The sequence below is a fragment of the Dichomitus squalens genome (assembly GCF_000275845.1).
Source record: "Dichomitus squalens LYAD-421 SS1 unplaced genomic scaffold DICSQscaffold_7, whole genome shotgun sequence".
Lineage (NCBI taxonomy): Eukaryota > Fungi > Basidiomycota > Agaricomycetes > Polyporales > Polyporaceae > Dichomitus > Dichomitus squalens.
Window position 1 is genome coordinate 508,790 of NW_006766889.1, and position 27,092 is coordinate 535,881.

Here is a 27,092-nt window from a genome sequence, read left to right on the forward strand (position 1 = left end):
GACGCGAACGCGTATGAAGGATCCTGGTCACTCAAACACCTCCGCCACTCTTCTCGACCGGTATCCTCCGCCTCTCGAGTTTGTCCTGAGACGGGGCAGGCGCGAATAATACCTCCCGTAGCTCGGCGCAGATCTGCGAAGTGATACATAAAATGATCAGTACATTGTAACCGATGACGCGAGCAAGTTTGTGCGCAAATCAACTCACCTCCATGAACTCGCTCCAATCGACGTCCTTGCTGCGCGCGTACCCAACCTCCTCCATCACATACTCATAATCCTTCGGCCGCACGGCATCAAATCCCGGCAAGCCCTTCACGAGCTCGTACAGCTCGCCCGTCTTCAACTTCGGCTCGCCGACGTCCTGCGCCTGGGTCGTCGCGCTTGCCTTCGCGCGCGCCTCGAACGCGCTCTTGAGCGCCTCGAGCTCGCCCGCCTCGAACTGCGCCCGGCTGTACACCATCTCCTGCGCCGCGCGCCGCAGCCGCTTCTCCCTGCCCGTCTTGACTCCGAGCGCGGTCTCCATACACTCGACCACGCTCTTCGGCTCGGTCGACGTCGGGCGCGGGGTCGCGCCCGGCATGAGGCCCATGCTGAGCAGGAACTCGGTCGCGGCCGCGGTCTCGGCCTTGGTGCGTGCAGCGGGCCAGTGGAGCTCCTCGGCCATAATTTCGACGACACGGGGGAGCGCGTCGAGCGCGGCCTGGGCATTGAGGAACGAGAGACGGCAGCGGCGCGCGATGACGTCGATCGCCGTCTCGGCGTACTCGTGGCGCACGGCGTAGCGGACCTCGGCCTCAATGACTAAGAGGAGAAAAAAGGGGGTACGGATGAGTCACGTCGACATGAGGATGGGTCAAAGAGGGAGCGTACAGGGGTAGCCGGGGGAGAGGCGGATGCCATGGAGGGGCCACGCCTGGCCCGTCGGCTGGGCGTACGAGAGCACCGTCCAGGCGCGGTCGCCGTAGTTGTCCGAGAGGTGCTTCGCAATCTCGGTCTCGAGGCCGTACTACAACGCACAACCGTCCAGTCAGTCCAACGCGAACGTTGCATACACATTTCAGACTAAACTGACCCGCTGGACGAGACCAATAAACATGTTTCTGCTCCAGCCGTCGCTCCCGATAAGGCGCACTTGCTCCGTGACACACCCACTCTTGGGCTTCAGGCCGAACACTTCAACGGCCTTGTCGACCGTCTCTTCCGCCATCGCGCGGTACGTGGTCCACTTGCCACCTGCGATGGTCAGCAGCCCGCTGTCGCTCACGTGGATCATGTGGTTGCGCACGAGGCCCTCGGTGCTCGCTGCGTTGGGGTTGCGCACGAGCGGGCGCAGGCCCGCCCACGCACTGAGCACGTCCCCACGACGGACCTTGATATCCGGGCTCAGGTAGCGGCGGACCTCCTCTAGGATCCACCGAATCTCGTCTTCCTGGGCGCGCGGGTGCTCGGCGACCTCCGAAGGTGTGTCGGTCGTGCCCGCAATGGTGTTGCCCTGCCACGGGAGGAAGAAGATGACGCGCCCGTCGGATGTCGCGGGGTCGAGAAGACCCATCGTCCGGGGAGAGTAGTAGTTAGGCAGGGTGATGTGCGTGCCGGAGGAGGGCTGAACGATCGGCTTGTGGTTGGGGTCGTCCATGGTGAGAAGGGCGTCGGAGAAAGGACCAGTCGCGTTGATGACGCCCTTAGCCTTGACGTCCCACTCGTTGCCGGTGAGCGTGTCGCGAACGCGTGCGCCCTGCAGCTTGCCCGAAGCGGATGATTTGTCAAGGGAGGTTACCTCGACATGATTCGCGACGATCGCGCCGTGCTGCACAGCGGTCATAATGAGGGCTATGTTCATACGGGAGTCGTTATGTTGTCCTGCACGTACCAAGGCATTAGTGTATGCGTGTCGTAGAAGTGTGGTCGCGACATACCATCGTAGTAAACCAATGCACCGACCAGGCCGTCTTGCTTGAGCATCGGGAAGGCCTCAAGAGCCTTGCCCTTGCTCATGAGATATGACGACTCCATATTCTCTTTTCCGGCCAAGAGATCGTACATTTTGCATCCAACCCAGTAATATGGGACTTGCCAATATCTGGGGGATTTCCTACATTGAATGTCTATAAACGTCGGAGAAACGGTAGACGCACTTATAAATAGGCAACATGATCGGTAACATGTGCGAGAGATAGGGAGCCGTCTGGAGGAATATGCGTCGTTCATGCAGAGCTTCGACGACAAGCTTGTATTGCTCGTAGTCTAGCTCCATTACGGCCTTCTGGAGGTAGCGTACGCCTCCATGAACGAGCTTCGTCGACTTGGAGGATGTTCCTGCGGGACAAGGGTGCATTCAGCTATTATGGCACATAAATTCATTGAGTAATGGGAACAGGTGCATATCATTCGGGGGACGGGCCCAAAGATCCGACCGAGTTTCACTAAGGCGGCACTGTGTTGTGCATGCATGCCTATCGCTTCATCCCTACTGGCTACAGGGTGCCCACTGGGGCTGATGCCGATATGGCCCTGATGCGTGCTCAGGCGAGATTTTCTCAAGGTTCCTCCCGGACAAGCGATCGCCGACGCACGTTCATGAGAAACGTGAAACTCACCTGCGCTGAAGTCATCGCGCTCAACGAGCGCAACCTTGAGCCCTCTGCTAGCGGCATCCAACGCAACACCAGCCCCTGTCGCCCCACCCCCCACGACGAGGAGGTCGAACTCCTGATGGGGGTCCCTAGCGGAGGCCCTAAGCGCATCGAGCATTTGCTCGCGAGAGGGGGGCGTCCATAGCGGGGGCGGACGGCGAGACTCCTTGGTAGAAGGGGGGTAAGTGGGCCCTGAGTTGAGGTAGTAGTATCCACCAGCTGCGACGACGGCAGTAGCACCAGAAACTGCAGCGATAGTGCGACGGTTCACGAGCTTGCGAAGCATGGCGTTTGAGATGGACGTCGCTCAGCTAAGAGCGAGTGTGAGTGTAAAGGGACGGCGCAGGAAGTGCCGACGTGGACGTCGAACGTCGAAGAAGGGCGCTGTCGGCTAGGGGCCAGAGGAGGCCGGGAGAAATGTTCATGGCGTCGAGAGCGCGATGATGCTTATGAGCCCCTCGCAGTCTTTGCTCTCTGCGCTGCCCGTATCTTCGGCTCAAAGGCCCGCCCCTGATGTCGGCCCGGCGGTTCTTCCTATGGGCGCTAATTACCTCAGCTTGTGCCTGCTTCAACAAGGGCATCCGTAGCATCCTGTGCTCCTTGTCGAGACATAGCTGATACTGGAGCAAGTAAGTGATTCTCGATCCTCGCTTTGAATGTGAGCCTGACAGTGACTTGTCTCAATCAAACTGCATGCGACTCTACTAGCATGGAGCATGCGTTGACCATAACAGAGATACGGGAAATGATCTGCACGTTTGCCAGTGATCATACTCTGGCCAGGCTCGCACGGACATGCAAAGCCTTCCATGAACCATCAATTCAAGTTCTGTGGTGTTACCTCTCCGACATCTCTCCGTTTTTCCACTGCTTTCCCCAGGACGCATACGCACATACTGAAGTAAGACAGACGTGTGGAAGCTCGAGTTATAGTCTGACGTCCCGCGCGATGCAGAAGCTCAATCGTCCACTGACACCAGAGGAATGGACGAGGGTCCTCAAATACTCCAGCTTAGTCCGACACTTATCATCACGATACCATCATAAAGGCCCTCGCCGCCAGTTTTCGCAACATGATTTTTGTCCCGAGGAAGCGTTGTATCACTTATCAGCTTTCCATCCTACCCTCGTCTTCTTCCCCAATCTCGTTATCTTCGAGTGGTCCCGAACCCATACGAATGTGAGCGAACTGCCGGTCGTTCTGAGATCCCTCAGCCCCAATCTTCGTATACTCCGCTTGTCTGCCATTCGGTCAGGGGACAATCTTCAGCCTACGCTCTCCCTCATCGCTAGCCGCTTTGGATCTCTTGAAGAATTCAATATGAATGTATTCGAGAGCCGGCCTGGTGATGATTCGGATCCAGTCATGCCATACCTCTTCTTCTCCGCCATCCAGAATCGATACGCGTTGAAAGTCATTCAATGCAATGGCATTCTTGTCACCGAAGATGGTCTGCTCGTCCTCTCGAGGCTGCCGAATCTCAACAAGCTAGCCATCCGTCTTCCGCGGTCCTTCACACTTTCCGCCGACACTGACTCTTTAGAGGGCTTTGCTAGTCTACGAGACATCACGGTCACCGCCATCATTCCGGATTACATCCACTTCTCCGACAAAACGGCCCTTCCACGCGTCGCGTCCATGCGGATCCAGGTAGAGGGCACCCCCGACAATGGCGATATCCTCCGTTTATTTGCATCAATCCCGACAAATTTTTCACCAGCCATGATCACCAAGCTCTTCGTCTCCGACAGACAACCCAACCACCAAGCGGTCATCTGTCTCCCCTATCTGCAGCCTCTCTTCGAGCTAAGCAACCTCGCTGTCTTTGAGCTCTCCATGGCTGCACGCTACGTGCTGGACGGCGCGGCATATACGGCCATAGCTCAAGCCTGGCCTCTCCTCGAGTCGATCGACATTGGCGTGGCCGATATCTGCGTGCGCGACGAGACACATCCGGTTACGATCGTCGACGCACTTCTGCCCTTCGCCGTGCACTGCCCCAAGCTCACACACCTCGGCGTATGGTTCAGCAACTCGCAGCTGTTTGACTCCTGGATACCGGAGCGTATTGAAGAGGTGGCGTCGCAGGTCCGGCCGAACGCGTCGCTCGTTACGTCGCTGGACGTGGTCGACTCGCCGGTCTACCCTACACACAAGGTTGCGGCTTTTCTGGCAATGATGTTCCCAAAGTTGGACGCCACGCAATTTCAGTGGCGGCGAAAGTATTCCAGATTGGATTGTCCCTCTAAAAAGGAGATGCGAGAGTTATTTCTCTTGTTCGCTATGATGCGCAGGGTTGAGCGACGTGAAGTCGAGTTGCAGGAGGAGTGAGGAGTTGACTAGTAAGAAGCCGTATTATACACGTGTCCACAGCTCCCATTCCATTCGGGCGTCTGACTGACAGCTCGCTGGCACGGTATGCATGTGCGTATTCTGGACGTCGACATATGTGACATAGGAGGTCAGCAGGGCAGCTCGAGAAGGCTCGTCGGTTTGTTTGCTCTCTCTCCATCGTCTAGACTATCCTTCCAGCCGGCTTGTTCAGGGCACCACTGAATGCTGAGGCCACGAAAATAGATTATCGCAGCCAGCACTCCTACGCGTCAAGATCTCCCGGGACCTCGAATGAGCTTGGCGCACTGGGAACGCGGCTTGACTGTACACCTAGCGTCTTCGGCTCGTCTGTCCCAGGCTGTGGATCAGCCCTAGATCAACAGTGCAGCGCAAGACGGTAGCTACTTAGGAGACGAAGCCACTGACCATGCGCGGCTCGATCCTGATCTCCCGGCCATGCACGTCGACAGGCGGCGAGAAATCGAAGACGTGCAACGCGCTCGCGACGTTCATGTACACCGCTGCGAGCCCGAAGTGTCTCCCGGGACAAATCCTGTCCATACCTGTAGGTGGGCAGGTCAGCGCGTGCCCAGACGGAGCAAATGCTGCAAGGCGAAGCGCGCACCTCCGTCCAAACCGAACGAGAGCTCGCCCCGGTCCCGTGCAGGAGGAAAGGGAGGTTCATGGCCCGATCCCCCTTCGGGTTATAACCGCCGTTGTAGGTTACTCGCGAGGCATCCTTGACCAATACTGTCTGGAAGGATGGTGTAGCAAATCCGAGGGCGTAAGGCTTCAATATTGTAATTCATGGTGAATCTATGAGAGGACTGGTTGCATACACTTAACATGACAAGCTGTACCTCGAATATTTTCTTCTGAATGGGGGAGCTGGGCGCTAGGCGCGTGGATCAACAGAAACTGGGCAGGATACAGGCCTTACAGTTACGAGGGTGAAGGGATGAAGACACGAGCCTAGTGGTCACCTATGTTCCGCCTAGTTACCCCACCCGCACGCGCGTAGATAGCACTGTATTTAAAGCCTACCATGAGGCACGACCTCGCAGGGGAATGAACGATCAGGAAAGGAAAGGAAAGGAAAAGGGATGAAGAATGATGTCAAGATAGATGTAGCTCGCAGAGGGTCGTCTGCGGAGCCTGCGGTAACGCTGCGGCCGGCAGCACCGAAGCGCTCGCAAGCTACATAATGTATTAGTCTACTTAATACTTACTGTCTTCTATTGGCGCCCTGTTTTCCGGACCTCAATGTCCATATATGGCAGGCCAAGTTTGTTGTGGTTGTGGACGTCAACGGAAGCACAACTCACCCTCACCCTCACCGGCACGGACAGCCCATCTTTCTTTCGTGCGCTGCGGAGGCCAAGCTCAGCTTGTCATCAACAATCTCCAGTGCACCACCCTCTTCAAACATACTGCCATTCCTCCAGCGTCACGGTAATGACCTCACGCGAAACCGCCAACAGGGGCCATGACTGGAGGTTGCGACCGTGCAGGGCCTGATAAACGTCCCCTGATATCTCCGACATATCTACGATCACCAATACTGGTTTTGTCTCGCTCCCTTGAAGATGCCGGGCTTGACATCACGGCTCACGATCTTCTGGACGCATACACTACGCTCTCCCTTCGCATTAGAGCCATCTGTGCCTCACCAGCGGATAACAACTCGACGGCATCTCCATCACAGGCCCTCAAGACATCCTCTAGTCCACTCTTTCGTCGTCTGCAATGCGACATTCGCCGTGCCTTGGAGGACCCATTCACTACAACGTCCCAGTCGGCCAATGACATCCTTCTCGCCACCGTATCGCGGCCGCCGAGCGAGCCACATGAAGATCTCGCATGCGCAGCGCGAGACGCTTCCGCTGTCTGTCAGCAGGCTATACAGATTGTTTCCCTTCTATTTAGGTTCCCCACGCTATCCCAACTGTTTGCACGTGAGTACGCGATTCGAGGTGGATATATGTGTGCTAATCCGTACGCAGCGACGATCCTGTCACAATTACTCGTCGATGTCCTAGCAGTGGCGCGGTCTTCTGATCTACCGAGTCTTGATGGCGATAGGACCCGCGCCCTTGCATCATGGATTTTCGCTGGTATACGACTTCCCGCCACAGTCATGTCGCAAAACCAGACCGCGGTGGTCAGTTGGATCGGTGAGCTCGTAGCAGGCATGTCTCCGAAGATCGATGGTTCCAAGGTCAGTCTGCCTCAATCCCGTTCCTTAGACTTTGGACTGACATCGCACCAGATCTTGCACCATCTCTGGTCCGAATATCCGCAGCTATATCTTCCCGATACCGTCAATGCTCTACAGGGAATAATGTCTCGGCTAGTCTCCTCTGACTCAGCCGTTCGCGCGGACGGGCTAATCGTGCTCTCCGGCTTTTCCTGCGCCACGCTGTCCCTCTGGGCGTCTACCCGAACCAGATTCAAGGCAGCGATTCTCAGGGAAGTGCGTAAATTCTTGTTTGACGCAGACCCACAAGACCTGGGGAAGCGCCCGCCACCCGGTGCCCAATTACCCCAGTTCATTGATCGTGCGGTCAAGGAGGATACCTCAGGAGCTCCCCTCTCAGGTCCGCGATGGGCCGTTACAGTCATCTGCTGTCTAATCCTCCTTTCCGGCCACGGTGTCTTCGCCGGCGTAAGGTTACGCAACTTCGTCATAAGAACGGTAGAGCAGGTCGCCAACAGCAAGAAGAAGCCCGGGGACGAGCTTCTCCTATGTGCTTGGAGAGCACTCATCTGGGCGTTCTCACAGATTCCGAGAGATGCTGACCGCCCTCAAGAGCACACGGAGGCCGATGTATCACCTGAATCTAGGACTCGGGGTCTGCGCGGGTCTGCGTTTCAATTGCTGAAGCAGGAGCTCCGAGGAGGGATGGGAATCTGCCTGGTGGTAAGCCTGCTGCATGCGCATCCGGCTGACCCGCCTGTCACCCCCGATCCCGACCTTGTCAGGGTTGCCTCTGTCCTGAAAGAAATGATCTCGCACCGCTCCGAAGACATATATCGCAACGGTGTCGTCGTCCTCGAACGGCTGGTCGGCGCGATCGGCACTGCTGAAGACGCATCTACTACTACAGCTGCACCCTGGACCCCGGACGACATCCCTATCAAGGCTATGTTCTCTCGGCGTTTACTCGAGGTGGATGTAGCAGTGTTTTGTTCGACTATACGTGAGACTGCACGTATACCCTCATCAGCCGTCCGATCCTTGCGTGAACAAGAGATTCAGCAGGTGTGGAAGGACCTTCTGGAGATATGGGCCATCAGCGTTCGCCGTGAACTCCGGAGAACGGAGTTTACAGAGCTTCCGGTACGTAGACGCATCCCTTTATCTACAACGTTTGGCTCAACGTGTACGCTTAGTACGTCCTGGTGCAAGTTTGGCAGGCCCTTCTCCTAGTACAGACCCACTTGACACAAGGGCGAGCGCATCTGACATCCTCTCCCGACTCGACGAATTTTGTCGTGTCGGTCGTTGCGGATTTTCTTGACTGGAGTCCGCCTACCGACGTCAAGCGTCCGCCTTTGCCAGAAAACGTCGTCCAGCGTCGCGTACTATGCCTCTGCAGCCAACTCTGGAACGTCATGAAGAACGTCTTCTCGGACTCGTGGCTCTCATCCGCCTCAGGATCACTCCTCGGCAGTGTGGTCCGTCACACGTTCGACTTTTCACTGGAGGACGTGAAGACAGCGTGGAGCCAGCTGCGCTCTTTTCTCGTCTCGGCCAACGCCCCGGATCTCATCGGCCGTTTGGTGGCAGAGACCAAGAAGCATCAGGCGGTCGACATTCAGCGTGGACTATGGCTACTGGCGGCGGACACATGGATCTCCAGGGACCCCGTGCCTAGCTGGACAAACTCTGTCGAGTTTCTCACAATTCCCCTACGGTACGCGAGATGATCAGAGATGATGCGGACAACGAAACTAATTAACCATCTGGCAGGCATTGGACAATGGACGAAGCAGACTTGTCCATCTGGAATGCAATCTTGACACATGCCGTTTCTCAGGCCCTTTCAGTAGCTGAACCGTGTCTCGCTGTTTTCGATGCCATTGTGGAACGAGGATTCCAGGCCCCCATAAGGTGAGCGTGTGCCGTATTGAACGCAGCCTAACCTCTGACGGGACGCATACATACAGGCTTCTGAATCATCCCAAGATGCTCCTGCATCTTCTGTCGTCGTTCAAGTTGCTGGGCGAGGTCTGCGGGACGTCAATTTTCTTGTGGGGTGTTGGTGCCGTTCTCCGCGATCTCTATACCGACTTGCCGGAGAACGTTTCAACGGCCGTCCAGGCCCTAGCTCATATCAGACGCATCTTGGAAGGATGTCCTACAAACGCTATACTAGCTGTTCTTTCGTGCCTTGCCGACGGCTTGGCTGTCTGGATCGGCGACGAGGCTGAATTGCTTCTCGTACAGGAGCATAACGATGTTGTGAGTTCTGCCGATCTTGTTCCTAACTTCATGCACTTACCCCCATTAGGTTATTCCGCTATATTGCAATGCGCTCGATGCGCTTAAGAAGATACCCATTTCCGCTGATACCCTGCAAGCACTTGCACCGTTCCTATGTTCTGCCTTCGTTCGCATACCTGAGCCTGGTCGCGGTCCGCTCGCGTTCTGCGATTTCTGGAAGGATGTTCAACCTTCGTTGGCTCATCTCAATGGGGCATATCCTGAGGAAATCAAGTCCGCACTCAGAGCATCGCACGATGTTCTCGGAATCGACGTTCCTGTGGATATTTCTTTGAGCACGGAGTCGCATACGGATGGACGCTCATTGGCATGGGTACGTATTGCTCTCCACCGCCCAATAAAGTGCCAGCATTGGGTTGACAGACGTGTACAAAATAGACGTCCCCTGTGAAGTCTCCTCGAACCACCGTGGAAGTAGGCTATACCACTTCAGGGCGAAGAAGGCCAAGCACCTCGTCTCCTCTTCGGCAGATGACCACGCCTGCAGACAACACACATGTCTCCCCCTTTCTCACCAGCTCCGGGCCAAAGCGACAAGCTTCTTATGGCCCCGCGGAGGCCGCATCGCCTGCCACACCTCCCAGAGGAAGCAACCGTGACGCTAGCCGAAGCTCGGATTTCGTGCCAAGCTCCCCGACGGAGGCTTTGCGCGCGCGACGGCTTGCTGCAGGCCCATCGAGTCGTGTAACCCATCAGAGACCGAAGGCACCTTCGGATAGACCCGTCAAGCGCCGCAGGCTGTCGCCGCCGACAGAATCACCAACCGTGCGACCTCCTGAAGCATCCGCGGAGTCGTCAAAGCGCGGACCGTCCGCTGCGACTTCGGTAGCTTCGCGTCGCAGCAAGTGGCGCTTCGATGGCGTAGAAGTCGAGATGTTCAAGGGTCCCAAGCGGCGCACGTCCACTGCCGGCTCGTCCACGCCAAAGCCGTCAAAGGACACTGGAGCTCGAATCCCTAGTCCCGAGGTGCCTTCGCCTGCGGATGCAGCAAGAGCAGTAGCACGGTCTTCTGACGACTACGACGCCTGGGAAGTCCCTATATGCGCGGATGACGATATGTACACCGTCCCCGACAGTCAACCATCAGGCGACGAAGGCGATGACGACTCAATGCTCCCGAGTTTCATGAAGGAACGTGAGGACCGGGACCAACAACGCCCGAACGACACAGATGTGCTTGATGATCCTGCCGACGCAGACGACGTCCCCATCCCTTCCAAAAAGAAACTTGGTGAACGGCCGCAGCACACATCGCGCACGCATACAGCACCTGCGAGCTTCCTGCGCGGAGGCTCCTCTACCACAGAACGTGGGCATACCACATCGGGGCCTCTACAGCGAGCCAACACCGCGTATGCACAGCTGGAGGGACTGCAGAACGTGTACGATATGCTGGAGCAAGAAGGATCTCAACTGGATCCGGACCAGATGGTCGCAGCGTCTGCGCTCACGCATCGCATTGGGACGCTATTGTCCGAGAAGCTGTCCAAGAAGTTGTACGGCAATGGCTCGGGTGGGCCGAGAAGGTGACGGCAGCAGGATAGAAGAGCGTCACGACGGACAGCTTTGATTCGACGACTATGTTACTGCGGATTATATTGTGTTCCCTTATCTGTATGGTGATGCCCCTGGTGTTCGGGGATGAATCAGAGTCCATGAATGTGTGAGATGCTGTTGACATTGTCAGCAGTGATAGCTGCCTTTTACAGAGACGATGTTATACAATGATGGCACGTTCGGGACTACTCGTCAACCTGGCAGCCATACTCGAGGTTGCCTTCTCGACTGAACGTAATGATGTGGTCTACGTAGGAGACCCGTTAGCATCGCTTCCGACATCTTCCAATACATGCAACAGCAACGTACCACCAAGGCGTCGGGTCGTGAAGCCTACCTCGCAGTAGCAACTGAACGAAAGATAGGTCAGCTAGTTCAATGTAGCACCTTGAGGTGACGTACTAGTAGTAAATCCACTTCCGCCTGAACACTTCGATTTCTGCCCGTGCCGATACGTCGTCCGTGTCCATCACACCTGGATACTCAGCTTTCAGGGCTATAATGAAGAGCAAGTTGAGGTGTGATCTCTCCGTCCTCGATAGGAGCTACAACGACATACCTGGGACAATGGTGTCTTCAAATCGCGCCTGGAATCGTCTGCGCCACTCACGAAGCGTGCGGGAGTAGTGCGGACCGATGTTAGATACCGAGTCGATTACCAGTCTTCCTTGTGATCCTTTGGTGAGGGTGTCGACGAGGAAGGTGAGGGTGGGTAGGAAGCCTCCGGGGAAAACTGTCACAGACCATCGTCAGCGAAAGGAACTTAGGAGCTTCTCAAACCTCGTTCACAAAGTACTCACTCTATAGGATACGACATACGTCGGCCGACAATCCAAAGAAACTTTCATTAGATTGCTTCCAGTCGATCCAGAAGAGACTGACCCATTTCCGGATGAAGTCTACTTCACGCATGTACTGTTCGAATCCTGCACGTAAGAAGGCCTATTAGGATGCGACTTCTCAAATAACACATAGTGGACGACTTGCTCGCTTCAGGGATGGTGATCCCTTGCACCACACCTACGCCAGTCTCCTTGTTCAGCGCCCAGTCGATCTTGGACCAGTATGTCTGATCCATACGCATCCATCAGTGCCCGCTGAAAGAGCATGCATACATGCATAGGAATGTACCTCCATGTACTCCTTCCCGACAGCTTCAACCATCTCGATACTCACAAGACGGTCGAAAGCACCCTCCCATTCCGAGGGCATGTTTCTGTAGTCCATCAGATGTACCCGGATACGGTCGGAGAGCCCAGCAGCAGCAGCCCGAGCTCGTGCGAGCTCCGCCTGTTGCGTCGAGAGCGTAAGCGTGTCCACCGTTGTGCCCGGGATTGTCGAAGTGATGAGCAAGGACATCGATCCCCAGCCCGAACCAATTTCCAGTACCTAGTTATATGCGCGTTGATCAGGATTTAGAATATCAATCTTGAAAGATGGGCGAATATATGCGCACTTTGTGGCCTGGACGAATGTCCGCCTTGCGAATTATGTGTTGCAGCTTCCGCAGTTGAGCAGCCTCGAGAGGGTCGTGTGACTCGGTGTCATGTGCATGTCGGATCTCGCCATGGTGAGCGAACAGATTGTACACGTTCAATGAGAGATCTTTGAGCAGTTCGCCATGCTCTGACTCCGCGAGCGTCGCGGGGGTTGACGCGCCGGTAAGGGAAGGCGTCTGGCCCTCTTCTGGGGAAAGACTATGGGAGCTTGGCGGGTCGCGCAGGTCGCTGTCCAGCTCCGGAAAGATGGCGCAGGAATACGTCATATCTCTGGATAAGAACCCTAGAGAATGAGGTTAATCAGAGACACCCAACAGGCAGCGCATGCAGCCGCCCGACACTCGTTCTGCAGAACGCTTACCCATGAACATGCCATTGCTTATATCATAGTGCGCACTGATATTCTTCCTCGCGTTCGTCACGGTGTTGACGATACGGGCGGTTAGGCCCAACTCGGGCAAGTTCCCCACGATGCGAGTAAAGAACGAGTTGTCTATTGCGGAGAGCTGTGCTCGGTTCGCTAGGAAGACCTGTGTTCGCGTGGTCAGAAGGTCGAGGTTTGACGTGGAAAAGTTGTAGCGCGTCGTATATAAGGCGGAAATGCGTACCAGAAACACTTGTACGAGGTCTTCGCAGTCAATCTCGCCGTACATGTAAGCTTCTGAGAAGCCCAAGTCCCCCATTGCGCACAGGCGCAGCCAGAAGTTCGGGTTGAGCACTGTCAGTTCCGCGTGCGGCGCTTGGGAACTGCTAGATCCATGGTGGTGGTGGAAGAGGCGTTCCTTCTTCCTTTGCTCTCCGAACGTGTAGGTATGACCAGGCGTATGGATTATGAATGTGCCATTCGAGATATCGCGTAGCAAGCTACGGAGTCGCGTCAAACGATATGCCGTTGGTATGCTATCAACGTCAAACGCACCTTGTGGCGGCCTTCTCAGCAAGCGTGCAGAGAGGAGGCTTAAGGTAAGAGGAGGAAGTCGCGACGACGGAGTTTATGAGGCTGCTCATGGCTAGACTTTCCGCGCTGGGAACAGAAGGGGAGGGAAGGAGGGGAGGTGGAAGGAGCTTCGTGGATAGGTCAAGATGCGTCTCTGCGCGTGACACCTGGTCAGAAAGTCTGTAGAAAACGGGTTGACGTGCAAGAAGCGAGCGATGACGTGAAGTCAGATCCAGAGAGGGTATGACGTCCAGAGCGCAGGGGATCGGACACTCACTCACCTCAAGCACGCTATATACACAGTAGGAGGAGTTCCGGAAAGCGGTGAAGGTGCCGTTCGCGTGGAAGAAGACGGATATGTAAGGTGGCGGTTGCTACCGCGTTCCCAACCGACGACGGCGGGGGATCAGGATGTCGATGTCGGAACGCGCCTAGGCCAATCAAATTCGTCCCGAGCGGCGACATCGAGCAGTTGCGAATACGTGATGTCGATGCGCGACCGAAAGACGGGAAAGGGACAGCAGCGAGCATTCAATAAACCCCGCTCTGATGGACGTTGGCACCGTGCAGCGGCGTCCTTCCCACACTTCCGTATCCCAGACGATAACCGACTGCTATCGCGCAACATGGGAGGGCAGTCCGAGAGCAACAGATGGCTTGTCGGCCGCCGCTGGGGATGTCGGCGTGGCCATGATAGGCGGTCGTCTGAGCGAGACCAAATGAAAGACGTCGACTCAAGCACGGAGATGATCGTGACGGCCTTCTTGCGGTGACGTCGGCGACGCACCTGAGCGCTCACGTCGGAGATCACATGATGTATCGGCGCTGGACTACATAAGCTGCGACGATGACTCCTTCTGCGAGTTCCTCCAAGACGACAGCACCAAAGCCGCGAGGCTCACGCCGCACAGGACAGTCCGGTGTCGCCACCCGGACTTCCACACTCGTGAGCGGGCTAAGGTCTGAGCATTCCAATTCCTCTCGATCGACTCTAGCTGGGTCCAGTCTGAACGGACTGAGCGTCGCACCAGAAATACAGTACCACCGGGGCCTCGTGGGCACCCAGTGCCTGCGCAGCCTCCCTTTCGAGGGTCCCAGAGAAGCGCCTCGGTGCAGAGGGACGGACTGCGGACTTTGGGATACGGCGCAGGGATCGGGCGTGCGCCCTCTCCTCGTGGGCCTCGGGGTAGCTACCCTAGGCCGACAGGATGGCGACGTCCTTCAGTGCACTTCGCGGCTCGCGCATATAGGGGCCTCGTGCCTCTGCGAAACTCGATTCAGACTACTCTGGTGCTGTCGTCCCATCCTCATCTTGCAATTTTTTCCTCCTTGAGGCTCTTCGCGAGTCATCGATCCCTCCCTCTGCCCAGTATGGTATCCATCGCGGGTTGCTTTGGTATGTTGGTATCATCGTCTTGCATGTTCACAAGTTGATCTAATTTAGATCATAGGCTCGGTGTGGATGACGAGGACGGAGTATTGAGGGTGCGAGTGGAGAGCCAGAACCAGACATGGTAGCAGGTTTTGGTTTGCCTATCGTACTGCGTTCAACGTAATTGCATGTCCCCCCGTTTGCTCTACTTCACCGCGCGCAAGGGCGCTCCGCCGTGCACATGTCAGTAAGCCGCCACTACCATCGCGACTAGGGATCGTCGTCGTAAACCATCATCGCCCCGCAATGTCCCAAAACACTCCATCTGAGTCGAGAGCATCAACATCTTCGAAAAGCACCGTCTCCTCCCTTACTACAGAGCTAGATAAGCTCACTACCGCCGTCCTCGAGGTGACCGACCACATCCAAGCCTGCTCCCAAGCCAGCGATGCGCATCATGCAGCGTATATTGCACACGTGGAAGAGCAGAAGAAGCGGACGGCGGGCATCCAAGACCGCATCGCACAGATGCTGGCGATGACGCAGGAGAGCCTTAAGAGGGACGAAGAGGAGCCTCTGAAAGGTGCGCTCCCTCACAGATTGATAGCGGCCGTCGATCCCAGTGACGAACAATATTGCTTCGTGGCATCTTCGTGTGCGGCTCGCCAGTGCCCAACCCCCAGAAATTCAGGCGCGATCTGCAGCGGGCGGCGTTCGGGACCGGAGGGGACTCGGACTCGGCGTCGAGGTCGTCCTTGCTGGAGGCGCGCGAATCGACACTGGGGTCGGCGCAGCAAGGCTCGCGGGATTCGCAGGCTCGCTCGGTGTCGCAGCCAGGAGAATGGCCGACGGGGTCTCCGGGTTCTGTGCGCGCGTCGCGAGGCTCGGACCCCCTGCCCGAGTCCGACGCCCAGTCGGGCCTGCTTTCAGGTATGCAGTTGCGAACGTCCCTCCGTCCCAGCGCTGCTGACGGTAGTAACGCGCTGGCAGATGCCAGTTCATGGCAGGAGGTGTAGCGTCTATCTGTATGTAGCAGACCGTGTAGACAGCCTCTTCCACCTCACTCACGAGCTTTCCGACGACGTGGTCTCGAGGATGATTGCCCCCGGTCAACTCGGTCAGTACTCGTCCAGTGACATCTTGAGAGCATAGCTGTCAGCAAAGACCGCGTCCAACTCTCGTTTGGGTAGTGGGATGGCGATGGCGCAGCTGAGGACGACAGAGAAGAATGAACGGTGGGGGACCTAGGATTGGGAAACTAACGCGGAGGCGACCTGGACCGCCGTCATGCTATGAGGATAAGATCTGCAACGTAGGGTTGTAATTGCGGGATAGGTTACAATACAATACAGAGCACTCTTATACAAGTCGGCAAGATGGTAGTTAGTGATTGCTGTTCGCCGTTGAGGGTATGCATACATCGCCTCTGGTCGCCCCAGTCATTCAAGCAGGGGGGTCAACCTTGACCTGCGGAGTAGCAGACAAGGCCGCCTTGATCAAGTCCGCCGCCTTCTCCGCAACGGCGAGCGTCGGTGCGGCCTGCACACAACAATGTCAGAACTCTGGCCAACTGCGTACACAGCACAGACGAGAGAGACCCACTGTATGCCCACTGACGATGGTCGGGAAGACGGACGCGTCCACGACGCGCAAGTTCGGGATCCCATGCACCCTCAAGAACGGGTCCACGACCCCGCCCTCCTCGCGTGGGGCCATGCGCGCCGTGCACGCGGGGTGGTAGAGCGTCTCCGCCTTTCGGCGGATGCCCTCCGCGACGGCCGCGTCGTCGAGCTCGTGGAATGCATGGTCGAGGACCGCGTCGTCCTTGCCCACGGGGTCGAGCATGGACGCAAGCGGCTCGGAGTGCAGGATTTTCGCGAGGAGGCGCGCGGCGCGCACGAGAATAGCGACATCATGCTCCGTGGACAGGTAGTTCGGGTCGATGACGGGTGCGTCATGTGGGTTAGCCGACTTGAGGCGGATCGTGCCCGTGCTTGTGGGCCTGTTGTGGTAAAGTGAGGTTAATCCAAGGCCAAGCGGTTAGTAGTGCGGTTATAGCCAGATGGTACCCTTGCGTACCTAAGGAGCACGCCGTGTAGGCCAAAATAGTGATATGGCGGCAGATAACCCATGCCGTGCTTGAGGTATGCCGTAGGCGTGAAGAACAGCTCGATGTCGGGGGCGCCAGGGCCGGACGTTGTGTCTTCGTATCTCTTCTCGGGGAACTGGCTCGGCGGGAATAGCGCTGGGTCGTCTGAGCGTACAAACGCGATCGCTTCCGCAACCTGATCGAAGACCTTGATAAACGTCGTCTCATATATAGGGCTTACAAACGACTCACGTTTGTCGTCAAAGGACCTTTTCCAGTAGTGCGGTATTCGAGTAGTGCCTTCACAAGCGCGAGTTTATGAAGGAAAGTCTGGCCCTTGAGTATGAGAATACTGGATTTAGTCTTGTCACGATAGTTCAGGTCGATAACGATGTGATCCATGAGGTGTGATCCCACTCCAGGAAGGTCAGCGACGACGGGAATGCCGTGCGAAGCAAGGTGATCCGCTGGACCGACGCCAGACAGCATGAGGATCTGAGGTGTGTGCACAGCGCCAGCTCTATCAGAGGCGGTCTCAGCTCATCGCACAGGAGAGGTAGACGTGATGTACGCACGACACAACTACCTCTTTCTTCGCCTTCACGCGGAACTTCTCTCCCTTCCCGTGCGTGAATTCGACACCGACTGCGCGAGGTGTGGCCCCTGATCGGTCGAAGATGATCCGGGTGACATGGGCATGCGTAACGACCTTCAAGTTCTTCCGTGCAAGCACGTCCGCGGTGAGATACGCGTATTCAGTGGTCACACGACGACCGTTCGGCGTGATATACGTCACTGGTACCGCGCATTCAGTGAGGGAGGGTGGAAACACTGGGCAAGTTATACGGCTTACTGGCCTACAAGCGATGGGGTCAACGTGACGTACCACCATGTGCGTTCAGGAAGACTTACTTTGGTGACTCCAATCGTACCCTTGTGCGTATTTGTATCAGGCGTGCGGAGTATACCCACCTTGGCGCACGCTTCAATGAAGTTTCTGGTCCCCTCCGAGGCGAAGCCAAAGAATCCGGCTTTTGTAGAAGTCAGTTCAGGACCCGACCACCTCTTGTCAGAAACACTTACTTTGGACTGGCCCCGAATTACCACGCAGCGAAGCATCTACTTCAGGATAATCCGGACTTGGATGGAACGTCTCGAACTTTTTGATGTAGCTATGGGAGATGATGAGCATGCAACAGACAACAATCGGGCTATCGTGCTCACTTGTTAACCTCCTTGAATGCCCACTGCTCTGCCCCTGGCTGGCCCTTCTGTAGTTGAACCCACTCGTCGTAATCCTCAGGGGCCCCGATGTGGAAGCTGTGTTCCTAGAGCAATGAGAGATCAAATCATCTATAATCAGGAGTCACTCACATGAGTGCGTTCATGCAAGTACCTGAACGGTTCAAGATTGAGCTTGGGTCTCGCGTGTATGAGGGGGGAAGACTCACATCCTCCAAGCAGCTTCGCTGAATGGCACAAGTTACGTTAATTGATGGTTACGCACACTGAACAACCTACCCACCTCTCGGCCAATATCTCACTTGGGAATCAGCATTGGTCTGGGGGACAGTGAACAGCTCCCAGTCCCATTTGGTATGGAGAAGCTTAGAGTAGGCAGAGGGAATGATGGCAAATGGGTTCTTGACAGAACTGGCGTGCCCACGCGTGATTCAACGCCTCGGGCAACAGCACAGACGAAGACCACGAACCTCGAGCCTGCCTCGAGCAACAAGACACGTATAGCAGGGTCCTCCGACAACCGTGCCGCGAGCACGCAGCCGGCGGTGCCTATCCAGACGAGTCGCCTCGATTAGTGAAGGGCAGCGCTCGACGACAATTGACTGACCTCCGCCCACAATGACAACGTCATACTCGTCAAAATCGTATTTCTCCTCTCCTGCGCGGAGGCGTCGCGCTACCTTGGCGGGGTCCTTGAACATAGCCGAATAGACACCCTTCTTTCCAGCGCGGCCGTACAGGTACCGGGCTACAAGCACGAGAGCAGTCAGAGCAACAGACCAGGCGGCCACCGTGGTCCGTCTCCGCACACTAGATGAAGGCATTGTCGCGGTCGCGACGGTGAAAGCGCTAGAAGGGAAGTGAGTGCGTCGGGCGGTGGAAGGCGAAGTTAGTGCAACATTATGAGAGACCGCATGATCTTGACTGCATCCGCGCGCAGAAGGCCACGGGTTTCACGTTGTCAGTGGAGATGTGTCAGTGATGTCCGTCCCCGCACTATTGAGCGTCAGGAGGGGACCATCAACCCCGAAGATGGCTTCCCGTCGTAGACGGCATGATGCATGTGAATTGAGACAGTGGCTATTGATCAGGTCATGAGTTGCGTTCCTCGTCATGGACGACGAGTTGGATTGACCTTAACCCAAACCATTGATGCGGGTCACTAAATGAGATGTGGGGACGTAGGCGCAGATGTCGGCTGGCAGTGTCCGGTAATGTAAGTACTGTAGCGGCGTCCGTCATCCGAGCCCGACCGGAGGCGCTACCCCGCATTACACAACGCTCGCGAAGACCCCATTCCCCATGGTCGGGAAAGGCCGATGCTCGATCGCGGAAGCTCCCGGCCAGGTACTGTACTGACCTGCGGATACAGTCGCTCGGCTCAACCAACGTTCGCGAGCGGCTTCATCCCGTTTCATCGAGACTCTTGACCATCAAGAGGCCGAAACTTACTATACCATCTTCGACTCAGCCAATCAATACGATGAACGTCATATGGGTCTAGTATGACTAGTGTACACCCAAAGGCTGATCGCGAACACTGGAGACAACGACTACCTAAAGCAGACATGAAAATTCGTCCAACAACACAGCATCAACTACGCGTACAACAATGTGCGTCCAGAGACCACGATCGTTGTCACGACATAGGCCATTCCGTGAAAACGCCTTGCCCGAACCTGAAGAAGCTGATCGCCCCAGCATCCACTACAGCAACAACAACCATCTTCTTCCCGGTCTTGAGCGAAGGGAAGGGGTTGGTCGGGCGGGGAGCTTTTGCCTTGTCATCCGCTTGTGACCATGGCCATACCCACACCCATACCCTGCTTGCTAGCGACGCCTGGCTGGACGCAGGTGTCAATGATGTTTGTGGAGCAGGAGTTTGCGTCGGAGCTGAGGCGGCCAGTTTTTGCTGAGCGAAGGACACTCGTTTGCGCGGGACGGGCGGCGGGAGCTCCGGCAGCTCTCCGAAAAGATCAGTGAGCTCAGAGATCGTTGGCATGGGGGTTGTTCGCGCGCTGTCGCAGGATGTAAGCCATTCGTTGGTCTGCAAGATAGTCAACTACGCACTTAACTACTACGACTTGGAAGTCGGGTGGTGGCGGAGCCGTCTTCTTTAAAGGAGTAGACGGCTTGTATAAGTTATAAAAGAGCCGATATGAAGATGCAGGTGCACTCGGTGTCTGTTGGATGTGGAGGGGAACGTCGTATCCGGATGACAGGAAACGGAGGGATTTGAACAACGAAGCTACGAGGCTAATCGTTAGACTCCATAGAGCCGCGAAAGGGTAAGACTCACTATTGTCCATGTTATGATGGAGCCAACGACCAATAGTTATCGGTCGCCACCAGTCGCGTCCGCCAACGAATACTGGTACAAGCCGCGAAAGGAAAGAGGAGATCGAGCGGTACAATCTGTTGAGAACAGACCCAAAAGCTTGTGTTGAACCAGCTGACGATGGTGTTGGGTAGTCCGGAGAGGGTGGTGTGGTCCTCGTAACGACATAACCCAGCCGTTTGAGATACGCGTAGACCTGACATGTCATCAGTGAGGCCGGCGTGGAGTGTCTTGACAGGACCACGCACCTGGTACCTCTCAAAGGTGAGATCCTCTGTCCCGATCATCTCCGTATAGGCCTGTTGAACAGACATAGGGATGCCTTCCAGATCATCGAGCAATTCGCTCTTTGGCAATGGCAGGTCCGTTGGGCTCCAACAGTACATCGCGCCTCTCTCCACCAAGTACAGCGCCTCTTCCGGGAGGAGTTCTAACCGTCTTTGTATCTTCTTCACGCTTTCAGACGTGGCGGATGGCCTTGCGACAGAGTGACCCATAGTAATGAAATGAATGCCTCTCGCGACCGTAACGTGCGCCCGCTTCAGCTGCGGGTACCAGATGGCATGGCTCACAGACTTGCTGTGGGGGATGCTGAGTCTTTCTCAAGGGCGGCGAAAAGAATGACTTTACTTCGAGATGGTACGCGTCGCCTTTAGTGCCTCTAGCATGGCTGAACGCGATCGGTCGAGAACATGTCTTTGCAAACCGGACCCCCCGTGCGTGGTAGGTTCAAAATCCTTCTCTCCTCTCTTCGGTATCACAGGCCGCGCGGTGGAGAGACCACTATTCGCATAGCGTTAGACGCAGCGCGATTCTGTGTACGCGCGGGACTCACGGAATTTTCGTCCAATCCGGACCCTGGTCCTCGTCTCCGGAAGATTGCTCCTCTTCCTCCTTTTCTGCGTCTGCGCCTGGTTTGGGGGCTGATGTTGGTAGCTCTAAGTTGTCATCCATAGCAAAGCGGACACCAGAGCTATAGAACGAGGAATAAACAGAGACGGTTAAAAGTCTACCCAACGCGAGGGAATGGGTGCAGGTCGCGAAGATGACTCTGGGCGGCAGACGCGCGACAGCGCGCGAGACGCGACTGACGCGACGCTCTCCTCTGCCACTCTTAAGCTTCATCTGCCACCTCTACTAGTGCTACTGGTCTCGGTCTTCCAGCACCGCACCGCAACTTGATTATTGCGCACGCAAGCGTCATAACAGCAGGGCTTCGGAGCATGTCTACCCCGTCAGCGCCGACTTTCTATCAGTCGTTAGTGGTATGGCTGTTGCACACCAGCTTTCGCGCCGTTCGTGCTAATCTAGTGGCAGGCTGGTGGTGCCGCAGGGACCGCTGTCGATCTGCTCTTCTTTCCCATCGACACGGTCAAAACTCGCCTACAGTCTTCGCAAGGCTTCATTCGCGCAGGGGGATTCAGAGGAGTCTACAAGGGCGTCGGGAGCGTAGTAGTCGGAAGTGCACCTGGAGGTACGCATGTACCCCACCTCATTGACTCTCTACACTTGTAAGCAGCTCAACATTTACACGTCACTTACAGCTGCTGTGTTCTTCTGCACCTACGACACGCTCAAAAAGACCCTTCCCCTACCGTCGGACTATGCCCCCGTGGCTCACATGATTTCGGCCTCCATCGGAGAAGTCGTATGTGCAATTATTGCTCATCGGGTGCTCCTACCTACTGAAGGCTTCAGTAATCTGTTAGGCGGCATGTTCAATACGCGTACCCACAGAAGTCATCAAAACGCGGATGCAGACTTCAACATATGGCGCAACTTCTTCCCTGACGGCAGCTCGACATGTCTTGTCTACTGAAGGCGTTCGTGGTTTCTACCGAGGTTTCGGGTCTACCATCATGAGAGAGGTCCATATGTTGTCCTCGAGGTGCAATGCAAAACAGCACTAACCTCGGCAAGCAGATCCCCTTCACCTCGCTGCAGTTCCCGCTGTACGAGCTATTGAAACTGCGCCTGGCGAAGGTAGTTCACAGACCACTTCATTCTTACGAGGCCGCTGGTTGCGGTAGCATTGCCGGAGGCGTCGCGGCAGCGCTTACAACTCCACTAGACGTGCTCAAGACACGAGTGATGCTCGACCTACGAGTTCGTACCGCCTAGTCTGGTGTTCTTATTGAGTTGTCGGACTCACGTTGTTGTTGCAGGACCCAACAAAGCACGCGCATCCGTCGCTAGCGGCTCGGTTCCGCGACATTTATGTCAAGGAAGGTGTGAAGGCCCTGTTCGCCGGTATCGTTCCGCGGACATTGTGGATCTCCGCAGGGGGTGCAGTGTTCCTCGGAGTGTACGAGCAAGTTATCCTGACATTGACGGGCGGGCCTCCGAAGTCAACCTAGATGGGAGTTACATCATAGGTCCTACTGCACACTCACGCGCATCGATCACTAGAGTTCGGAACCAAATGCTTCTCATCGGGAAGCTAGCCACTCATCGCGCCCTTTAATCGTTCATAGATGCATTCGGAGTCTTATGGTACATTCCGGTTCGTACTACACTGCTGCATCGTACCTCACTTGCAGATACATATTATACAGGCTTCTCCTTGCTTTTTCCGACTACGATCGCGAACATGGGGAGCAATAATCTCGACCTTGTTCAGAGCGCCCTCTTCAAAGTATCTGAACCTCTTTTCAGCGGGCCGTCGCAGCCATCTACGTGAGACACTCACCCTTGATCTTCTGGCCAGTAGAACGCTCGTTGCCTGTGCCAGCGCCTTGGTCGTACTGCGACTGGTCGTAGTCATTGCCGTCCCCAAAGCCGCGACCGCCGCCGCCGCCTACGCCCCCGCTGGAGCGGGAGAATTGGTTGGCTTGTTGAGTGTCCTGCGCACCCGCGCCAGAGCCAGGGAACTGATCCACGTTCCCGGCACCGTACGAATCTGTGCCGGTCGTGTTACCGGGATAGCCAGTGCTGCCGTAGTTGTCGCCTGCACCTGCGCTGGTCTGGTACTGGTCGCCTAGGGTGTCGCCGCGGCCGGCGCGGTCAAAACCCCCGCCGCCGCCGCTCAGGTTGTTGTCAAGGTTGCCCTGACCTTGGTTCTGGCCGCCACTACCACTAAACTGGTCGGAGCCGAACGTCGACGTGTCGCTACCTGTGAGAATGTTTTGAGCATGTGGCGACACATGCGCGAGCAGAACGCGACGCACCAGTCTGTTGCTGTTGCCCGCCGAAGCCAGCATCAGGGCCCCCTGTGTTGGAGAAGTTGTTGGGGTCGCTGTTCCAGTCGTTGCCGCGGTTGTTGGACATGTTGCGATTTCAGGCGTGGATATGTGAAGGCGGTGCTGTGTCGTTGTTTGGGTTTGAGGGAGTGAAGCCAGCCAGCGAGGGTCTTATAACGCAGGATTGAATGAGGCTACTATGACGCACGCATGGGCATGCCCTAGACGTGAGGAGCAGTTTGGGTTTATGCCCGGCACTTGTGGTTCTCCGTCTTACCAACCCCTCTCGATGGGGGCATTCGAGCTCACCGGTTCCTGGGTTATGCGCTCGACCGGTGCAATAGGCCCCAATGGGGGACGGGTCTCCACTTTGTCACAGTGGAGGGATTATACCGCCGGGAATGCCAAACACAACCCACATACTACGCAATATGCGCGAATATGACGTATGCACCTGGCTGTTAGAACGTTGAACGTTCATCATCGCGATTGCATTACTACGTAGGAGTCTAGGAAGGGATGGTACAAACGTGGGACATGTGACGTTGTACGTGGGGGAGCGCGTATACGAGGACGGTGTTCGATAGCAAAGCGAGAATAGCGCGGATAGCGGTTGTGAGGTAGGGATTTACAAGTGACGCGTTGTACAATGTATATAGAACTCCAAAGGATTCCAACCAACATACCACCCAAACGAGAAGCGATAACACGAACACTGTCGTGCCACGGGAGCTTTAAGTGCGGAAACACCCACAGCGTAACGCCATGGGCAGAGGATGTGATGCGCACGCACAGGCGTACTCTAGTCGAGGTCGTCGGACGGGTTGTAGATTGACCAGTCAGGGACGCCTCCTGCTCCAGCCGAAGCATGCGGTAACGCAGATGCAACTCCCTGTGCTCCCCCGACAGGGTTAGCCGAATCATGGACGGAGATAGTGACAGTTGTAGCGACCCCCTCTGGCACGACAGTGACCTCATGCGTCCCTGTTACTGACGGAGGAATTATGACCGTAGTCGAGGTCTCTTGCCGTCGTGTACTCGAATGGTGTCCTCTCCTCTCCAAATAGATGCGGAGAAGTTCGCGACTATGATAGTCTAGGTTGATGGGCGCATCGATAACCACGTCGTTCGGGGGCGGGTCATGAGAGACTGGCGTGCTGCGCAGATCCGCTGCGTGCTCAGCAGTCGTAGGCGAAGGCAGGATATCATTAGAAGAGGCCGCTTCCTCGCCCAAGAAACGCGATGCGATCTCCTGCCGCAGCAAGGCCATCTCGTCGTGCTCCCTTGCACCAACGACCTCGGCGGCGCGCGATCCATGGGGTCCGAAGACGAGACTCCGGCCAACGCGATGTGGGGCGGCAGTGAAGAGGCCGGGAAACATGGGGGAAGGGGAAGGACGCGTCTGGGACTCCGGTCGACGAGGGGCCTCAGATGGGGGCACGGCAGGCGCAGACGGCGAACGGGTAGGCACGTCAGTGTTGTGCTCCGGTCGGGGGAGTTGGGCAATGAGATTTCCGACCCGTCGGCTACGCGCCTCCAAGTTGATGAACCGATGACGCATAACCTGGATATCTTCATACGCAGCCGTCATGTCGAAATCTCCCGTTTCGGGATCAAAGCCCCAACTCGGTGCCTCGTCAAGAATGTCGGAAAGCGGGGCGCCATCAGGTCGCGTAGGCCGGGGAGGTGCGGCACCGCGAGCAAATATGCCTGTGCGGGTGTGTGGAGGCAGTGCAGGATCTGAAAACGTATGAGGCGTGGGCAGGGTTTACAGAATTAAGGACAGCTTACATTCAGGCATTACCACCTCAGGTCGCTTACGAGGCAAACCCGAGTTCTTAGCCCTCTCCTCTGCATCCAACCAGTCGCTCATGCTCTCCACTTGAGGGGGCCGCCATACACGCGCAGGCGGAGCGATATCAGCCTCAGAATTGGAGGAAGTAGTATCGCGGGAGCCCGTTGATGTTCCGAGGGTCAAGGAGTGTGGATCGATGTCGAACCTGCATGTTGGACAAGTCGTCTTCCGCGCAAGCCAAGGAAATAGGCAGTTCCTGTGGAAAAGATGCTTGCCTGAGCATGGGAATGCAACGATGTGGTTTGGTTCGTGATCAAATGGGAGAAAGGCGAACACCTCGAGCAGGCGGGCTGCCTCTCCAGCATCCGAGGATTTGTCGATTAGGTCGTCTCGACAAACCGCGCAGCCGTCCAAGTCTTCACCATCGGTCGACCTCAGCTTCTCGTACCGTAGAGCCAACGCTTCCGGAACAATCTCCATCCCCACTAGCAATGTCTCAGCCCGCTGAGGATCGTTGTCTATACCGGTTATACGTGCAGTCATCTCTGCAACCCAATCTGGCGGCCCTTGGACGCGATCATCGATGTCCGGTATCATTCCCCTCTGCTTTTATCCACTCAGTGCTGGGGCCACGGGTAAACCACGTGCTCACTCACCGCTCTCTCAAGCAGGTCCCTATACGACTGCCACGGGAATCGTTCCAAGCCTGGTGTCAGGAGAGGCTCGGCATCTGTGAAGGCGTTTGGAACGGTCGCTCCCAGACTGCGAGGGGAATCGTCCTCGATCATACGAGCGATGCTTGCTTCATCCTCAGTTTCATCCAAGCTTTCATCATCGTCCCAGTCCGACTCGGATTCATTGATGTAGTCGTCATTTTCCTCGTCCGAGGAATCAGAAACACTCTGGAGAGAAGGAAGACTACTGTCGCTCTCTGCGCCATCGTCTTCATGGCGTGCAGCACCTCCAGCTGGCCGAGAACTTGTCCGGCGAGAGGAACCGGCATTGGCATGTGCGCTGCCAGCCTCAGAGAGGACGCCATTGGAAGGGGCGGAGGGGAAGTTCGACGTTGTCGCGGTAGAGGCGACATCCACGGCAGGTACAGGTCTGGCTACGGGCGACGAGCCATCGTCTTCAAGCGGAGGAGGCTCTTCACCATCCAGCGGAGCCAGGTGGTCTTCGGGCGCATTGCTCGTAGAAGGTACATCATGGGGAGTCGGTTCGTCTTCCAAAGGCGGGAGGTCATTGTATGCCGATGGTGGATGATCGCGCACCTCGCTATCGTCACGGAGAGGTGGCGGTAGGAAATCGGGGTTCATGAGCATCTCGACTAAGCTGTCAGGCTCAGCGGGAGCGGTTTGCTGCATTGTTCTGGACTCGGCCCACACAGACCAACTCCTCGCCGTCCTATTGGGAAACCGATCCATGGGGACGATGGTATGAAAACTTGCCAGTTAGACGGACAGCATACAAGAGAACAGAAATAAGCAGAGGTCGATGGGCGGCGTCGGAAGCGTTGGTAGAGCGGTTGGTACATCGGCTCGCGACACAACAATTCAGGTTCAGATGGTCTTCGTTGAAACTCCGAAAACCTCTCCGTGGATTGCAC

The 27,092-nt window shown here is 56.3% G+C and overlaps 11 protein-coding genes across 11 annotated transcripts; 4 read left to right on the forward strand and 7 right to left on the reverse strand.

Annotated features, from left to right (window-relative positions):
- Positions 1–31: 31 nt before the first annotated feature.
- On the reverse strand, positions 32–2,922 carry DICSQDRAFT_168177 (DAO-domain-containing protein; the record flags this gene model as incomplete). The annotated part of the gene is made up of 7 exons (XM_007363783.1): positions 32–133; positions 209–804; positions 874–1,009; positions 1,076–1,863; positions 1,920–2,083; positions 2,139–2,319; positions 2,601–2,922. 7 exons carry the CDS (start codon positions 2,920–2,922, stop codon positions 32–34), a joined length of 2,289 nt encoding a protein of 762 aa, XP_007363845.1.
- A 448-nt stretch (positions 2,923–3,370) lies between these two features.
- DICSQDRAFT_160506 (uncharacterized protein) lies at positions 3,371–4,968 on the forward strand (the record flags this gene model as incomplete). The annotated part of the gene is made up of 2 exons (XM_007363784.1): positions 3,371–3,537; positions 3,592–4,968. Exons 1-2 carry the CDS (start codon positions 3,382–3,384, stop codon positions 4,966–4,968), a joined length of 1,533 nt encoding a protein of 510 aa, XP_007363846.1. The 5' UTR covers positions 3,371–3,381.
- Positions 4,969–5,233: 265 nt separating this feature from the next.
- Positions 5,234–5,532, reverse strand: DICSQDRAFT_168179 (uncharacterized protein; the record flags this gene model as incomplete). Its single annotated transcript, XM_007363785.1, has 2 exons — positions 5,234–5,329; positions 5,398–5,532. 2 exons carry the CDS (start codon positions 5,530–5,532, stop codon positions 5,234–5,236), a joined length of 231 nt encoding a protein of 76 aa, XP_007363847.1.
- A 1,172-nt stretch (positions 5,533–6,704) lies between these two features.
- Positions 6,705–11,105, forward strand: DICSQDRAFT_160507 (uncharacterized protein). The gene is made up of 8 exons (XM_007363786.1): positions 6,705–6,926; positions 6,975–7,189; positions 7,241–8,311; positions 8,365–8,888; positions 8,945–9,085; positions 9,142–9,436; positions 9,486–9,791; positions 9,857–11,105. The coding sequence occupies exons 2-8, from the start codon at positions 7,109–7,111 to the stop codon at positions 11,006–11,008; spliced, it is 3,570 nt and encodes a 1,189-aa protein (XP_007363848.1). The 5' UTR covers positions 6,705–6,926; positions 6,975–7,108; the 3' UTR covers positions 11,009–11,105.
- A 115-nt stretch (positions 11,106–11,220) lies between these two features.
- Positions 11,221–13,542, reverse strand: DICSQDRAFT_145541 (cyclopropane-fatty-acyl-phospholipid synthase; the record flags this gene model as incomplete). Its single annotated transcript, XM_007363787.1, has 11 exons — positions 11,221–11,282; positions 11,345–11,385; positions 11,438–11,531; positions 11,595–11,768; positions 11,914–11,961; positions 12,023–12,104; positions 12,167–12,424; positions 12,492–12,817; positions 12,896–13,064; positions 13,143–13,398; positions 13,454–13,542. 11 exons carry the CDS (start codon positions 13,540–13,542, stop codon positions 11,221–11,223), a joined length of 1,599 nt encoding a protein of 532 aa, XP_007363849.1.
- Positions 13,543–14,347: 805 nt separating this feature from the next.
- DICSQDRAFT_179295 (uncharacterized protein) lies at positions 14,348–16,191 on the forward strand. Its single transcript, XM_007363788.1, has 3 exons — positions 14,348–14,867; positions 14,916–15,773; positions 15,834–16,191. The coding sequence occupies exons 2-3, from the start codon at positions 15,150–15,152 to the stop codon at positions 15,993–15,995; spliced, it is 786 nt and encodes a 261-aa protein (XP_007363850.1). The 5' UTR covers positions 14,348–14,867; positions 14,916–15,149; the 3' UTR covers positions 15,996–16,191.
- On the reverse strand, positions 16,173–19,254 carry DICSQDRAFT_134737 (GMC oxidoreductase). Its single transcript, XM_007363789.1, has 13 exons — positions 18,782–19,254; positions 18,645–18,723; positions 18,458–18,585; positions 18,384–18,401; positions 18,307–18,328; positions 18,157–18,252; positions 18,016–18,104; positions 17,841–17,963; positions 17,508–17,727; positions 17,185–17,452; positions 16,923–17,128; positions 16,446–16,845; positions 16,173–16,382 (listed from the first exon to the last, which is right to left on the reverse strand). The coding sequence occupies exons 1-13, from the start codon at positions 18,996–18,998 to the stop codon at positions 16,287–16,289; spliced, it is 1,962 nt and encodes a 653-aa protein (XP_007363851.1). The 5' UTR covers positions 18,999–19,254; the 3' UTR covers positions 16,173–16,286.
- A 559-nt stretch (positions 19,255–19,813) lies between these two features.
- Positions 19,814–21,485, reverse strand: DICSQDRAFT_102452 (uncharacterized protein; the record flags this gene model as incomplete). The annotated part of the gene is made up of 6 exons (XM_007363790.1): positions 21,348–21,485; positions 21,143–21,295; positions 20,761–21,091; positions 20,474–20,708; positions 20,245–20,422; positions 19,814–20,192 (listed from the first exon to the last, which is right to left on the reverse strand). The coding sequence occupies exons 1-6, from the start codon at positions 21,464–21,466 to the stop codon at positions 19,814–19,816; spliced, it is 1,395 nt and encodes a 464-aa protein (XP_007363852.1). The 5' UTR covers positions 21,467–21,485.
- A 250-nt stretch (positions 21,486–21,735) lies between these two features.
- Positions 21,736–22,869, forward strand: DICSQDRAFT_55402 (S-adenosylmethionine transporter; the record flags this gene model as incomplete). The annotated part of the gene is made up of 6 exons (XM_007363791.1): positions 21,736–21,777; positions 21,830–21,986; positions 22,057–22,160; positions 22,222–22,380; positions 22,436–22,618; positions 22,678–22,869. 6 exons carry the CDS (start codon positions 21,736–21,738, stop codon positions 22,867–22,869), a joined length of 837 nt encoding a protein of 278 aa, XP_007363853.1.
- Positions 22,870–23,184: 315 nt separating this feature from the next.
- Positions 23,185–23,779, reverse strand: DICSQDRAFT_168186 (uncharacterized protein; the record flags this gene model as incomplete). The annotated part of the gene is made up of 2 exons (XM_007363792.1): positions 23,185–23,624; positions 23,680–23,779. The coding sequence occupies 2 exons, from the start codon at positions 23,777–23,779 to the stop codon at positions 23,185–23,187; spliced, it is 540 nt and encodes a 179-aa protein (XP_007363854.1).
- Positions 23,780–24,210: 431 nt separating this feature from the next.
- DICSQDRAFT_160511 (uncharacterized protein) lies at positions 24,211–26,941 on the reverse strand. The gene is made up of 3 exons (XM_007363793.1): positions 26,143–26,941; positions 25,483–26,089; positions 24,211–25,431 (listed from the first exon to the last, which is right to left on the reverse strand). The coding sequence occupies exons 1-3, from the start codon at positions 26,908–26,910 to the stop codon at positions 24,494–24,496; spliced, it is 2,313 nt and encodes a 770-aa protein (XP_007363855.1). The 5' UTR covers positions 26,911–26,941; the 3' UTR covers positions 24,211–24,493.
- Positions 26,942–27,092: the final 151 nt, after the last annotated feature.